Raw genomic sequence first — 15,046 nt, forward strand, 5'->3', positions numbered from 1 at the left:
GGCCGAAGCAATATACCTTGGTTTATCTATGGTTGTGCATGCCCTAGTTACGCATGGAGATCAGAAATGGTCCTTACTCACTTCAGTATCCGAGAGCAGGCTGCTAATTTCGTCAAGCCCATTAGAGTCTGGTTTAAAGCAGGAAACAGCCAGCTTTGCCAAAATAATCCTGGTTTCAGTGATACCCATACTGATATTGTGTGAGCTCAAGCAGCGGGCAAGACCATTTACAGCATCTAAAGGTAGCCCTAATAAGCCCCAAGTTTAAGGACTATAGTATCTAAAGAAAATATCCGCCGTACTATCCGTCGCGAGATACGAACTCACGTCCCACCAAACTATATGCATCCGGAGTAGATCTTGAATGGTTGGGGACTCATACATAGTTGCGATATATATTTTGCACTAAGGCTGCAAGCTCATGGACTGCATGTTCACCCTTTCGTTTCCTTCCATACTATGATCGTGTCTGTGACTATTTCTACTGACGCCGACCAACCCAGTACAACATCTCGCTCTCCAAGTCCTGGTTTACTCTGATTATGAATTTCGGACGTGGCAAAATATTTATGAATAATCCGTGCCCATGGAGACAGCATTCACGCGCTTCGCCCAGAAGAGTACTGGCCAAGTACGTCTAGCAGGATTGTTCTTTCTCATAGTCTGTATGGCCGCTCGCTTGTCATGTGATATTTGCAGCTCAGACGAACTGTTGGATGTGGCTGATCTTAATATTTGAATTCCTTTATTCGTGTATGCCTCTTATTCCATCGGTGCCGTGATTGTCTTACAAAACCTTAAATTTGTCCTGGCTATAGACCAGTCTCTCGACACGGAGCTCCCTCGAAATCCTGGCAAGACAACAGAACAACTTCACTTAGCAAAGCAAAGTGCGTTGCCTTCCGTAGACATTTTGCTGCTGTGTTGTCGGGAGCCACTGGATATAGTTCTAGATACTATACGCGCTATTTGTGTCATCGACTACCCCTAGTCCTCATTTCGGGCTCTCGTCCTGGATGATGGAAATTCAATCCAGTTGCGACAGGGGGTGGAGGAGCTACGCTGTACGTGGCCATATCTCCTCTACTACACCAGAGGGTTTATGCCGACCCAAAAGGTCGTTGCTAAAGCAGGAAACCTAGACTACGCCCTCTTTGACATCTATGGGAAGATGAAACAGCCACCCGAATTCATCGTCGGATTCGACTGTGACTTTTTTCCTGCGGCAAACTTCCTGCGTGTCGCACTTCCCCATTTACTGAAAGATGATACTGTTGGACTAGTGTGTGCACATCAAGACTTTTATAACCTACCCCTCGGAGATCCGCTCCACCAAGATCTGGTGTTTTGCCGGGAAGTCATTTTTCCTAGAAGAAATGAATTGGGCTCAAGTATAGCAACTGGCTCTGGGTTTGTTATGCGCCGCCAGTTAGCGGTCCAAGTGGGGGGGTTTTCTACGATCAACGAAATTGAGGATGTTACATTATCAGTCATCCTACCAGCACATGGAAAGCGTGTACTAGCCCTGCAAGAGATGCTTCAGCTTGGACGCGTGCCGCCCTCCTTGGAAGGCCACGTCCGGCAGAGGCGACGGCGGGTGACTGGTTGTACCCAAATGATCGCCACTCCCTGGGCGGCAAGTAGGGAATCCATTCCCTCTGCCTCGAGGACCCTTCTGACATGCATTGGTTTCGTGTGCCTTTGGGTACCTCTACGTCAGAGTGTCGGGTGTTCTATGATCATTCCTGCTTTGATATCAGGGAGACCTCTAGTGCCAGGCGTGTTCCTAAGACTTTAAATTACATTGTCTCTGGTCACCTTCGGGCTTGTGTGGCCATGCGAATGGCTTAAGGCGGCAGCAACGGGATTTCGACTATCAACGTTCGCTCATTTACATGATCTTTGGATGTGTGCTGGTAAGTCTGTTGCATATGTCGGTGCTTCAATGCGAATGACTAACAGGTTTGCAAGACCAACTATGCACTGTCATTCGGTTTCATGTCTTCAGGTCGCAGAGCGGAAGCTGTCTAGTGACGGGAAACTCCCAGAACAACTGGAACAACCCTAACAACGTGTCCACCCGACTTGTACAGCTCAATTGTGACTTATGGGATTCTGCAGTTGCCTTCTGTCTACTTTTCACGCTTGGGACCCTTGCCGGAGTAATATATTCCGCCGTAGCCTGCACGAGAGCAACTCCGACTCGCAGATTCATGCAATGACTACCCTGCTCTTCCCTCCTGTTACCCTCATATGCTGCATAACATTGTCCTGCCATATGGCCGCACTTCAATGTGTGATTTGGCCGCCTCGTTATCCCCTTTGTGAGGTTACCCTAGACACACATCCAAGTGATGCCCGTGCAGTATTTCCTTGTGAGGAAGTCCGACAATACAATGTCCGGCAAAGGCTGGCACCTCTTGGGTATTGTGGACATTTATTGCTCATCCTGGCTTATACCACAACCATGGTCATTTGTCATTTTCTGTATCTTTGAGATCAGCTGAGGAAGGGGCTACAATAACAATAATTGCCTCGGCATTGCAGAGGGCATGAAGTGATATTCACATCTCACAGATTTTATAGCTGATCGCAAATGTCATAGCAGCTCTACTTCAAAATAGTGTACCGGCCATATTGCGTCTCAATTATCTTCCCTGCTGGCTGAATGAATAGACTCTCGCGGCTCTGGTTTGTGAAAACATGTCTTGGTAGGTAATTAGCACCGTGTGTTGAGCTAAAAAGTCGAGATGAGACGTAGGTTAGTTAGTCCAGTTCGGAGAGTAAGTTAAAGTACTGCAAAGTGATAGTTGATTACTACTCCAATCACTGTTTCTATCTATATATCTCGCTTAGCACGTTTAATGTACTAGCACCGAACTTGATGCTTTCCATGATGTAGCTCAGAGAAGCCGCCGGACTATGGAAAACCATGCAATACCTACTCATAATCCGCAACCTCTTCAACAATTTGATCTTCGTGAACCTCGAATGCGTCGTCACCGTAGCTCTCGTCGCCCTCGGCCTCGTCACTCTGACTTTCCACGCCATCAATGCCCGCAACGCCGATCGTGGCATTAGAAAAGGTAGCCTGATAGACCAAATCTCCCACCTTTGCTCCATCAGGAATAAAGATAATCTCACCACTGGCAAGACGGTAGTAGCCACTCGTGTCAACCTCTTCCTCACGCTTCGCTGGTCCTTTCTTGGTGTATTCGTTCCCGTCGTTCTTGCAGTTTGGCTTCTTCTTGCAGTACTTGTACTTACTAAACCTTTTGAAGCCAATTTTGAACTGGCACGGCGCCTTCCCCTTGCACCCTTTGTTCTTGAAATCCCCACGAGAATAGTAGAAGTTCTGCAGGACAGCCCCTTGGCCTGGACTGTGTTAACCACTGTTTCGTAAAAATGAAAGTATGGCTGAACTAACGGCTGTTGTAGTGGCTCTTGACGCATCGGTTCACCTGGTTGCCTTTGTCTGCCTGCTTGACAGACTTGAACGGAAACTCGTCACACTGGTACCCTTTGCCATAGGGTGCTTTGCTGCATCGGTTGCCAGACCCACAGCCCGCGCCACGGCTACGCTTACCCTCGGTCGACCTATTGGGCTTGTCCCAGGTAAGCGTAGTGCCGAGTTTCTTGCATTTTGCCCCTGGCAATAGAAGGTTATGTTTTTGTTCCCTATATCCGAACGGGGAATCATACCGTAGCACATATTCAGGCACGTATCTACGTACAGTTAGTCTCTCAGCTCTGGCTCCTCATAGATCAGTCGAGAATTGGGCCGCATACCGCCGACCTGTCCATCAGAGCAATCAAAGGTCAGAATCTTCGCCGTGGCAGCTGCCACCTGTGCGTCTGGAGCCTGAGTGTCGGGGGCTGGTGAGCCGAGTGAAAGGGCACACAGACCAAGCCATAGCAGGAAGGGCTTCATGATGCCGTCTTTGCGATTGGGATAAATTCTTCTCTAGAAATGTGGGATTTGCGAGCCTTGTGTTGCTGCTTTGGGTTCGTTTATGATGGTAGCTGGCGGCCTATTTATGTCTTTCCTTTTCTTCTACTAGCCCTCCATCTCAGCTCAGAGAGCCGCGGAAAAGATCCCGTGCTCACTCATCCTCACTTGCACGCGGCTGTGTATTGACCTGATAGCAGAGTCACAGAGTGACAGTCCTGCATGTGCGCTAACTTGAAGGCGCGAAATGGTGTAACATTCATGCTGCAGGGCGCCTTGAGCTATTGATGACCGCATTGCAGGTTCGGGAGTACATGCTGATCATCTATGTCCATGGTAGTATTGAATAGGGGCATCTTTGTTTCCTGGAGTGCACATTGCTGTGTTTACAGTGTGATTGCTTCTTTCATGGCTGTGCTTTGATGGCCAGAGTGTTTGTTGGCTGAGTCAGACGCCCGAATAGTCCGCTAGATGTCTTATCTGGGTGCGTATGGACCTGCAGATCGTAGGATGATCAAATACGCCATATACCTGTCTCTCTTAAGTAATACGCACGTCAGGCACCCCCCACGCGACAGTATGAGAGGGTCCAAAGTAGCTCAGCGGTGAGGAGAGGGTTACATTGAAAGGCACGGCAATTACCCTATTAGGCTAGTCGGCCATGATACCAAAGTGACAAACGATCGATGCCGAGAGAAAAGGCAAAAGCAAAAAGAAGAAAAAAGGAGGTGGAGAAAAGAAGAGGGTCAGCAATAAGCCCTAGAAGGAAACCAAGGCTGTGCCCTTGCAGGGTTCATGTTATAACCTTGGTACTAGTATCTATGCTTATGGATTAGGTCAGAGCGGAAGAGAGTGCCTTTGGACACTAGCCAATCATTACCCCTGTATGATCATGGCCATTCAATTGGATTTGAGGATAATCTGGGATCTCATCGCCAGCCTCACTGCCGACGAGTACGAAGAATTAGGGTTGACCCGATCGGAAAGCAGCCCTATTGGCCCGCATGGCTGCCGCCTGACCTCTACCTAAAGGTGACATAATTCAACTTACAACCCCTGCATATATTTGCTGCTACGGAAAGTCAGCTGTTGGAAATCTTCATTTCCACCTCCAAAGCATCGACCTGTATCAACGGCAGTCTGGAGTCGAGACCTGGCAAAATAAACCTGTCACATATTATCCCAACCAAAACAACCACTCCGCCCTAGCCAAGACCATGTCCCTCGACCTTTCACTCCCGCCCACTTGCCCCGCTCTCTGTGGTTACGGCGATTACAGCTGGGACCAGGCCACCTTCGCCCTATACACACTTATTGACCTTTCACCAGAGGAAACAACCAAGCTACTGTCCATCCTAAACAAAGAATGGCTCGAAGACAGTCCTAACCCGATTGTTCGCACCCCAAAAGTCCACAACCTAGCCGGTAAAACCCTCAAGGACGTCGTCCAGGCTCATGTGAACCTTGACAAGGAAATCAGCCCCGTCTCCGGCGGCGAGGCAAAGGGGGACTTAGGCTGGTATCCAACGGCGTTCATCGTGGTGACGACGCGAGACTGGGTCAATCGGGGATTACTCGTTGTATATCTGGATGATACCGATGATGAGGAGGGCAATAAGCCGGATCCGGAGGTTCGGAGAATGGATAAGTTTTTCTTTGAGGTTGGGGATGCGTCGCTGTTACTGGCGAGCTTTAGTTTCGGGGACTTGGCTTTTGTGGATGCTAAGGAGCAGTATGGGCTTGAGTAGGGGGTTTTGGTTCCTTTCGGGAGTTTTGGTGGATGCGTGGGCTCTTCGACAAGAGTTGCATATGTAGGAAATAGCCTTTTGTATGCCGTGATGTTGTTGAGTGTGGGATTTTGCTTGGCCTCTATTGCGAGGGGATGGGGCCTGTATGCCTAGGGGTTAGGGTTCATTTTATCCACTGCTCTCCATAGCCAACAATTTGATAATGAGGAAATATCTGCCAATCAATGAAAACCTCGGACGCACCTCTTCGAGTCAACGAAAACGCCAATGTCGAATGCTAGTCTGACTATGAACCACTTTGCTCTCTACTCCTATATCTAGATCTGGACGACTGCGAAGAGGAACGATTTCGAGACGAATCAGTACCCTGGAATGTGATTTTACTACCTGTTGACCCATGATTAGTTAGGGTATAGCTTGCGTATACCGTCGTTATATAACCTGAGAAGCTCCTCCTCTATTACTTTGGTTGGCGAGCGTCTATCTTCTGTTTTTTTCCACATCAAAATACGGAGAGGTTTGCTTCTCAAGCCCCCCGCGTTTGCCAGATAGTGGATATTTTCACGCCACGCATTTGCTCTCTCATATTTTCCTGGACATCAAGAGACCACCATACACTGCGAATAACAACCAATAATGAAGATCTGTGTTCTGCACTACGCTTCGGAAAGTCGCGTCGAGGACACGGAAGGATTGTGGTCTGATCCTGGCCTATTTGTCGCTGAGCACACGTTTGAGCATCGATTATCAAAAAGTACACCTCAGAGGCTCAAATCGATGCCGTTGTCGCCGAAGGCTTTGATTTCTATATCAACTTCATGTGGGGCATGCTTGACAACAACTTCGCCGGTATGGCTGCAATTAAATACCTGGAATCTCTGGATCTTCCATTTGCAGGCATCCAGAGTTTCGAAAGAGAGCGGACCAAGTTCAAGTTTTGTGTTGAAGCTAGACGCCTTGGAACCCCAGCCGTGCCGCGTACTACCAACTTCCCTTTATTTGTCAGGCCGGCAATTGATATGCCACACAGAAGAAGAACTGGCATTCACGATCAGTCGCTTGCATGGTAAGATGAGGGCTGTCCGGAAACGAAGAGCAATAGCACTAGGTGTAGACGATCCAGATGACTATGTGCGAGAGTGTGAGGCTGCCGGGAGAAATAGCAGCGACCTTGTTATTCAGGAATTTATCGATGGAGAAGAGTACGCTGTAGCTGTCCTTGCAATGGGCGACCTTCCTATCCCTCTGAGTCCCCAGGTTATCAAGCACACGGAAAGACTCCCTGGCAAGGAACAGTTTAAACCTTTGATGCCAAGTTCGACTCTAGGACTACCTATGAGCTTGTAGATGAAGAGAGCTCCCTCGAGGTATATCGGCATCTCCAGAATACGGCAGTGGAAGCATTCCGGACGTGCCAAATGCATACCACCAGGACGGGCTGCGATGTTGATCTGCGGGTTGGGTCTGACGGGACGGCATATGTTATCGAGGTTGACCCTCTCTCTGTGCATTTCTTGCCCCCGGAATCGCTATTGGAAGACAAGGATGTGGACCGAGATCTACCTGGGGACTACAGGGCTGCTGTGAATATCTTTATTACTAACTACTACCTCCACTACCCAGAAAAGAGCGCAGACAAGAGACGGCAATTGGCAGAGTTGCATGACCAGGAAGCTCCGTGGTACGATACTCTGCAATTAAACAACTCCATTATACTGCAGATCGCAGATACCCTATCAGGCAGTGTGCTAGACCTTGAATGTGGAACTGGGGTTCTAGGTCACATCCTCCGCGGAAAGCAATCACAACCACATCATATCCCCGGACTTACCGGGGTAGATATTTCCAGAGGTATGCTGACTGTGTATAAACAGGGTGGATGGTGTGATGAAATCGTTTTTGAAGATATGTTGCGGTTTCTAGCTCACTATGATACGCAAGTAGACAATGTCTTTTGCTTGTCTGCGCTTCACTTCTTTCTCTACAGAGGAACTAGATTTTATCCTTGCACGATGCTTCTTACTCGCCAAGCGGTCGATTATCCTAACGATCGATGAAGGCCTCGATAGTGTGTGTCCTAACATGAAGCAATACCTCCCAATATCTGACTACGTTACTAACCATGTAAATAAAACCAAATCTTTCGCGTTACCCTTCAGTTGGAGGTTAGCTTCTGAGATACGATGCGAGTCTTAAGAAATCGGGCTCTACGCGCAGAGCGACTACTTTCATCTTTACACGAGGAAGCGCCCTGGTATGTACAGCCTGACGTGTCCTAGATAGTGTCAGTGTTCATCTCAAGTTGCCCATGTGAGTGAAACAGTCTCCTTGTATATGGTCGACCGTGCTTGAGTATCATACATATACAACACTCCATGTGGGCAGGTGCGGCACAGTGGCAAAATGGCCAGAATGGTCCACGGGAATCTCTACCCAATTTCCGTCATTGAATATACGAACTTGCTATCGGTCAACTGGAACGCTTCAGTCGCAGCTCGGCACAAGGTTGGGTCGCCTGTAACAATTCTAGCCGGGTGTGGGGCTTCGATCGGCAGCGGGAGAAACGGGGGTCTTTCGGCGTAGGGAATGGAGAATTGAAACACCACTCTCGCTCACATAGACAAGTATCCCAAGAGATACTATATTACCGTGGTTGCACGCAATAGTATACTACAGGAGGCGTGTGTCAAGAGTACAGTACAGGATGCTATCCCGAGTTCCGGTCCATCCCGCCAGCCACACCACTACGATACAAATCTTAACAGAGCGAACGACGAATTGCTAATATAGCAGAGGATTGTAGAGCTGTACAAGGACAGCTACCTGAGCAGAAAGGAACCATAACCTTATAGGCTGTATAAATAAGTTTTAGGCTCACACCAGTCTTCTACAGCTATATATACAGTTTGAGACACAGTGAATTGATAGCGCATATAATAATCTTGAGCTGGTCTCGAAGTTTCTACCTCCCACACGTTCCCTATTCCAAGTAGCTAAAACTCAGTTCAAGGGCCTCATAGAGTCCATTCAAGGTGCCCAGCAACAAGCATAACACTCTGTCCAGCTGCTGCTTTTGGCAGGTATACGCCGTCTCTTTCGCTCCTTACAATTCCCACCATATATCACCATCCAACGGGTGATGTATATCTAAGACATTATTCGATAGATCGGGTACTCATCGGACTTCTTCACTGGCACAATGTTGAACGAGACATAGGAGTCAATGTTCTCCGGCTCTAGTGCCACCATCGCCAGCGCCGCATTTTTCTGTCTTGTGCTCACGCGAAAGCTACCTTTCGACAGCCTTAGCTCGCGCTCACTGGCTTCCGTCGTCGCCGTCACGCGAATTACGCCCTCGTAGTAGGAGGTGTCTACCTCGGCCGATGTGATCGTTAGCACCTCGACGGTCCCCTCAAACGGCTGGTCCAGTGTTTCTACTTCCAAACCAGCACTTCAAGGCGCTTGGCGAGGTCGGCCCAGGCCACGGGGATAAGGTAGGCCTCAGGGCGGGAGCGAGTGAGGTTAGCGACGGCGGGGGTCGTTGATGCGAAGCGTACGGGAGGGTAGACCACGCTACCATTCTTCACGTCGACCATAGTGAAGGGGCGAATCTCAGTCTTGCTGTAGTCAGTGAGGATAATATCGCCGTCCGACGCGATAAACTCTTTGATGCCGTCTTCGACGGTCTTGAACACCTGATCGGCATTATCGGCCGCAGTCTGGACAATACTGCCCAGCATGGTCAGGCCGGCGGCAGTGCGTCGCTGGAACTCCTGGTCGGCGATGGCAATGCCACGCATCTCAAGCAGGAAGACAACGGCCTGGGTGAGGCCCATAGCATTGCGACCAATCTTGCCATCAGTGCCCGCCTCGGCGAAGTCGGCGACGAATTCGGAACCCGAAGCAGAAGAGCCGGTCACATATGGCTCGGCACGCAGACCAACGGCTTCCATATCTTCACCGATATTCTTCGCGAAGAGCTCCTCGGCGAGGTTGCGGATCCGCTCATTGATATTGAGGTTCTTGGCGGCCGAGTACAGACCGTCGGACCCGTGGACGTACTGCCCCTCGCCAAAACGTGACGGCGCACCATACTCGTGCATATCGACTACAACATGGGGATTGAAGTTGTTCATGAGCTGTTTGATATCACGCGTCTGTTGGCGAGCAAGCTTGATATGATCGCGATTGGGGTCATAGTTCGTCGCTAGAGTGCGCTGGAAGTAGAAAACACCATCGGGATTATATCTCGCAGAACGACGAGTTCCACCTCGTCAAGAATCGAGGCAGCCCACTCCTGGTCCTCGTCGAACTTGCCAAGGAGCGCAAGTGTGGCCTCGTCGCCCGCGGGCTCGTTACCATGAACGGCGCCCTGGATCCACACGCGCACTTTAGAGGCGGAACCATCGCGGCGGAGGGAGCTGCTGCGACTGGCGGAGAGGTGAACGTAGGGGAAAGAGCGGCCCTCCTCCGAGGTGAAGTTCGCAGTGCGATAGGTCATGTAATCGTTGCGATCGGCCAGTTGCTCGAGAAATGCCTCTAATTACGGGTCAGTCTCAATAACCCAGTGCGCATCCTCGATGGTAGTACACTTACCCATGTCATTTTGAGAGGACGACCCTTGAGTGCCGTTGGGAAAACCAGGAAGCCGGGCATTGGGTGTAACAAAAGCTGGGGACAGGAGCTTAACATTGTTGACGTTCTCGAAAGCACCGGCGACTATCTCAGTGTCCGGCACGACGGGAACGTGGTTGTATCCATACATAACAGCACTCGCCATAGAGGCAAGGCCGAGAGAGAGACCGGTGGAGGCAATGGTTCTCATCTTGAAGTGGAATTGTTTCTACAGACCCTTTTCATGCGAGACAAGCGGTGAAGTAGCAGAAGAGAGACAGACGGAACCAGACTAGAATGCTTCAGAGCAGATCCTTCATCCTTTATGTACTTTCCCGCGCCCGTCGCAGCCGTCGCAAAGCAACCTCACCGTCGGCAATCAGTCGCTCTGCAACTCCACGGCTTTCCTCCGCATCCCCTCATTTCTTGATTTCCCCGCTGCCTTTGGACGTACCTGGGTTGTGCCAAGAGCGGCGGTGGAAACTTGAGTTGCCGATATGGCCAGTCACATTCGTACAATCGCTTATCACCTCGCAGCCAAGCTCTGACCTCCCCAGTTACCGGCTAACTCCGCTGATACTCCGGAGTAGATAGTAGTTCTATGTAAACAAGAGATGGAATGCCCCTATAAATCCTATGCTCCGTCTATCGCACACTGCCCTCTCCTTGGGTCCGCTCCATCATGACTTTATGCGCAGTGAGGGCTAATGGCCTAGTACCAGCCGGCCTATAAAAGGCGAAGAGTTTTGTAGTGGCTCTTCGACAGACGATGGGTCTTTCTACCGAATCTAGTTATTTCATTCCATTTGAAAGCAGGACGAAGACATAGAAGGACTATGGGTTTCAACCTGGTACGGCGCGATAACCAACGAGACCGTCTTGTAGAATCCGCTCATTATATCCGGTAGATTCACTCCCTGACGTCCATGGCAGAACAGCTTCAACCTGGTCTCTATCTAATCAAGCAGGCTAGCCTTTGGTAACATATCTTCCCTGTGGTTGACTTTCTGAACAAACACGGCAATTGACGAGAGGGAGCAGGCTCTTAGCAGCCTTGAAGATGGGACCCAGAGTAGAACAATCGATGGCGGCCCGGTGATCAGTAATGTAATGAGGGCGATAATTGCGTTCGGTGACCACCCCATCTTCCGGATCGTGGAAGGATTTTCCGGGGGGGAGTGGTCCAGTGGGATGTATAGCTCCGGTTTAGTACACAGGGCCGATCAGAGGGTTCTAGTATACAGAAATAAAGATTACACAAAGCACGGATAATACAAGGCAAGTACTACGAATATAACTATAGTTGAGCAGCTATGAATTCAAGGGCTATAACTAAGAGGCAGCGTTTGGCTACACTTCCTCTTATGTATTTTTTGTATATTCGATGTGTTGGCCTTTATACACCCCACGCCTTTTGCAAATCAGCCGTGGAAGGAGAGAAAAAAGACTGCAAACTGCTCATCTGTATTTCAAGTACTAGCGATCACCAGCAGCAAGAAGTGGAACGTCAGGACCCGTTCAAATAACTCGATGCCAGCCCCCAACCCAGCAGTGGACTGGAAACACTCTGCAAAATGACAACCCACTGTATTGCCAAACAAATAGCAAAGGCAGCCCCAATCCAACCCCGAGTCCTCTTCCCGACGAAACCCCACAACGGGCCCATAGACAAACAGATCCTAATTACACGCCCAGGCGTACTCATCCTTATAGTCGATATAGAGACTCTTCGAGCTCTGACCCATCTTCGCGACCAAGGGGGCACAGGCAAAGTTGCTGATATAGATCGGCCCCGCATACTGGCTGAATGAACCGGAGTCCTTGTCGCAGTGCTTCCCATTCGTGTCGCACACGCCTATGTACATATATTGTGCTTTGCCGACATTGTTATCGAGGATGGCGCAGCCCTTATCCTTGCCGATATAGGTGTAGAGTGTGCCGAGTCGCTGCTTGGGGTCTGTGCCTTTCGGGAGGGGAACCGCTTTGTTCAGCTCGTATCCTGAGCCGCAGACCGTGGCTGCTCGCGCTGCTAGGCTGGCTTCGTGCGCTTCTCTGGTGTCTAGGCCTTCGGCGAGGGCCAGAGAGGCTGTGGAAAGGAGGGTGATGGTGTTGAGGAGCTTCATTTTGCTGGGAGGGAGGATGTACGGGTACTTGGGAGGGTAAAGGGTGGGACTTTGGAGAGTTTATATGTTCAAAAGTCAGTTAGATAAGGTTGAGGCTCATCTGTCATGAATTCCCAGAATAGCAGCCATTCCAGCCATACGAAGTGATCTGCAGAGCCTTGTGGGTGACTCTGTGGCAAACACGAGGATTGGACATGCCTATCTGGACCTCGCAGAGTCTCAGGATATTTTGATTGGGCGACTGTGTGCAGGAAACGGGGTAGTTTACTGAAGAATAGGTATTATTGGATGGCACCTTCTCCCATGGGGAAGGGGTGGGTCAGTGCTGCTGCCCCTAATTATGGTATACGAGAAGAGACTCGTATTGATGCATTCGCATATCACGAGGAAATTAATATATATTGTATATCAGGGGCCAAACGGTTGCACACCGTTACATCGTCTGCGCTTTCTTGGACATGACATAAGGAGAGACAGAATCTCCAAACGCATCGTTTTTCATGGACTAAGGCTAGTATTCTTCTGGGGTAGAGACGAACACCATTCCCAGCCTGAACTAATAGACTCGTAGTTACGTACTACAGCGAGTATAGACGAAAGTCACAATACCATTGCCTACTGGTACCTCGCATAAGGACATTTGAAGAATAAGTGAGCGGACGTTCGGGGCAATTTTCAAGCTGAGCAAGTTATTTCATCTGCTCAATGAATGTGACCGAGGCCAGAGGAGCCTCGCAAAGTGTGCCACGAAGATTAGACTAGAGAGGATACGAGCGGCACTTTCTCCACAAGCAGATACGATCGCCATCTCCGATGGAGAGCGCCTTCATCATTCTAATACGCAGATCATTTACTTCCTGGGTATTCCGCAAGGAGGACAGATCTAATTGACAGTCATTGGTTTGAAACCAGGAGCCCTACACGATCATTCCAGTGTCCACCGACAAAGAGCAGGCATTCCAGGCATGAACCTGGAAATGCGTCCCCGTTGCTGTTGCAGATATGGGTGGCGATCAGCTCGGCGCCATTGCATGGGCCAATACTGCCCTATACCTGCTGGCAGACAGCATGTGGTTGGCTCACACGATACTACCTGCGAGCAGCTCAACTTTGGCAATCTGACAAGCCCTCGAATACCTCTTCCAAGACTAATGAAGTATACCACACCGTGTATTCATCACGTGACCGCGATGGGAAATGATTGGATGCGGTCATCCCAGTGGAGAGACGGAAAATGGACTTTCAAAGGTACGGAATTGTATTGACGTGTCTGCAAAATCCATTTTAGACATGTCGGGGCCTGACAGGTCTCAGTGGGCATGGATGGACAGTACATCCCCTGTCGCTTCTAGGTCCCTATAAGTTGACCCCTTAAACCTCGACATAGGTCAAGGGTGGATGGTTATAATAGCGGAATGTTGACCTTTCCCATTGCGAGGTGATCTACACCATTTTTCCCGAACACGACTGTTGGACATAGCATCTCCTTACGGTCGCTTTTGACTTCGGGAGCTGCTACCCGCACGGCGTCCAGCCTTACGGGGCACACTCTGTTTCTGCACAGCGAAAGATATTTCTCCAAAGAAATATCTCAGTTCTGAGAAAGATTTCTAATCTTCTAGATAAAATCCCAACTCCCAAGACTCATAGTCGTGTCCCCTGATCTATGTTAGGATGGAGGGGACCTGGCATTTGCGGCCTGGAATCGGATATCATTGTCTCTTGGAGTGCGCAACCATGTGGGGAACTTGTGCCACTCTTAGCACAACGATTCAAGGCAGTGATCGGCAGTCGCTGTGTTTAGGCTGATCTCATAGGAGGCCTTCCGATTATCAGATAGTAAATATGGAGCGGCAGCATGGCGGGGCAGCTGAATGGCGGGGCCTTGATGAACTGGCAGCCAAGCAGCCAAGTCTGGTGTACAGTATTACCCCTCCTACAATGTGCCCCCAGGGTATTTATATCTCGTTGTCCCGTGGGAATTGCTTTCCTTCTTCCTGCATCTTATCTTTCTCTTCTGATCTAAATTTTCAAAAAGCAAGCCACCATGTCTTTCCACGAATCGTGTCTGGACATTCGTATCGAAGTCCGTGACGGTTACACTGTACTTCTCGCCGGAGCTGGGGTTGGTGGTGACGAGTATGTTCCTGCGGAGTTAAATCTTGACGATGGCATCGGTAATAGTGATGGTAAGGATTATAGATCTTGAGGAGCTGTGAGGGTCATCTCTAATCTAGAATCGTCCCAATGTATATAGGTTTCTTCAGCCGGGATGGCGCCAATTTCACAGACAGCGCTCAAAACATTGATCTGTCATTCCGGGACGATGGCGTTTGGTTAGAGGCAGATCTTCCAGAAGTTGATGGGGGGGAAAGAGGGCGCCAGGGCATCAACTTGTCCCAACACATCGAGAACCAGGGTGGCAATCTTGTCTTTATTGTAAGTTGGCTATAGAGCCTTATGAATCCGACTGTAATACTGCCATGCTAACCTGTGTTCTTCCGTTGACAGTAATGGAGGAATAAACTAGTTATATGATTAGCTGGAGACTGCTGGACATAATCTTATTCGGTGTTTTTGTTTATAGTCCATACTGTGGAGTAGTCATACTA

The 15,046-nt window shown here is 49.5% G+C and overlaps 6 protein-coding genes across 6 annotated transcripts; 3 read left to right on the plus strand and 3 right to left on the minus strand.

Moving 5' to 3' along the window:
* Nucleotides 1–2,941: 2,941 nt before the first annotated feature.
* Nucleotides 2,942–3,931, minus strand: ABOM_009653 (uncharacterized protein; the record flags this gene model as incomplete). Its single annotated transcript, XM_022536781.1, has 4 exons — nucleotides 2,942–3,375; nucleotides 3,428–3,649; nucleotides 3,703–3,726; nucleotides 3,790–3,931. 4 exons carry the CDS (start codon nucleotides 3,929–3,931, stop codon nucleotides 2,942–2,944), a joined length of 822 nt encoding a protein of 273 aa, XP_022385552.1.
* A 1,235-nt stretch (nucleotides 3,932–5,166) lies between these two features.
* ABOM_009654 (uncharacterized protein) lies at nucleotides 5,167–5,697 on the plus strand (the record flags this gene model as incomplete). The annotated part of the gene is made up of 1 exon (XM_022536782.1): nucleotides 5,167–5,697. One exon carries the CDS (start codon nucleotides 5,167–5,169, stop codon nucleotides 5,695–5,697), a length of 531 nt encoding a protein of 176 aa, XP_022385555.1.
* Nucleotides 5,698–6,515: 818 nt separating this feature from the next.
* ABOM_009655 (uncharacterized protein) lies at nucleotides 6,516–7,754 on the plus strand (the record flags this gene model as incomplete). The annotated part of the gene is made up of 3 exons (XM_022536783.1): nucleotides 6,516–6,675; nucleotides 6,728–6,954; nucleotides 7,014–7,754. The coding sequence occupies 3 exons, from the start codon at nucleotides 6,516–6,518 to the stop codon at nucleotides 7,752–7,754; spliced, it is 1,128 nt and encodes a 375-aa protein (XP_022385554.1).
* Nucleotides 7,755–8,844: 1,090 nt separating this feature from the next.
* On the minus strand, nucleotides 8,845–10,522 carry ABOM_009656 (carboxypeptidase 2; the record flags this gene model as incomplete). Its single annotated transcript, XM_022536784.1, has 4 exons — nucleotides 8,845–9,072; nucleotides 9,144–9,914; nucleotides 9,968–10,236; nucleotides 10,294–10,522. 4 exons carry the CDS (start codon nucleotides 10,520–10,522, stop codon nucleotides 8,845–8,847), a joined length of 1,497 nt encoding a protein of 498 aa, XP_022385556.1.
* Nucleotides 10,523–11,990: 1,468 nt separating this feature from the next.
* ABOM_009657 (uncharacterized protein) lies at nucleotides 11,991–12,434 on the minus strand (the record flags this gene model as incomplete). Its single annotated transcript, XM_022536785.1, has 1 exon — nucleotides 11,991–12,434. The coding sequence occupies one exon, from the start codon at nucleotides 12,432–12,434 to the stop codon at nucleotides 11,991–11,993; it is 444 nt and encodes a 147-aa protein (XP_022385570.1).
* A 2,047-nt stretch (nucleotides 12,435–14,481) lies between these two features.
* Nucleotides 14,482–14,888, plus strand: ABOM_009658 (CVNH domain-containing protein; the record flags this gene model as incomplete). The annotated part of the gene is made up of 2 exons (XM_022536786.1): nucleotides 14,482–14,623; nucleotides 14,692–14,888. The coding sequence occupies 2 exons, from the start codon at nucleotides 14,482–14,484 to the stop codon at nucleotides 14,886–14,888; spliced, it is 339 nt and encodes a 112-aa protein (XP_022385571.1).
* Between the last annotated feature and the right edge of the window lie 158 nt (nucleotides 14,889–15,046).

Source organism: Aspergillus bombycis (assembly GCF_001792695.1).
Source record: "Aspergillus bombycis strain NRRL26010 chromosome Unknown contig00102, whole genome shotgun sequence".
Lineage (NCBI taxonomy): Eukaryota > Fungi > Ascomycota > Eurotiomycetes > Eurotiales > Aspergillaceae > Aspergillus > Aspergillus bombycis.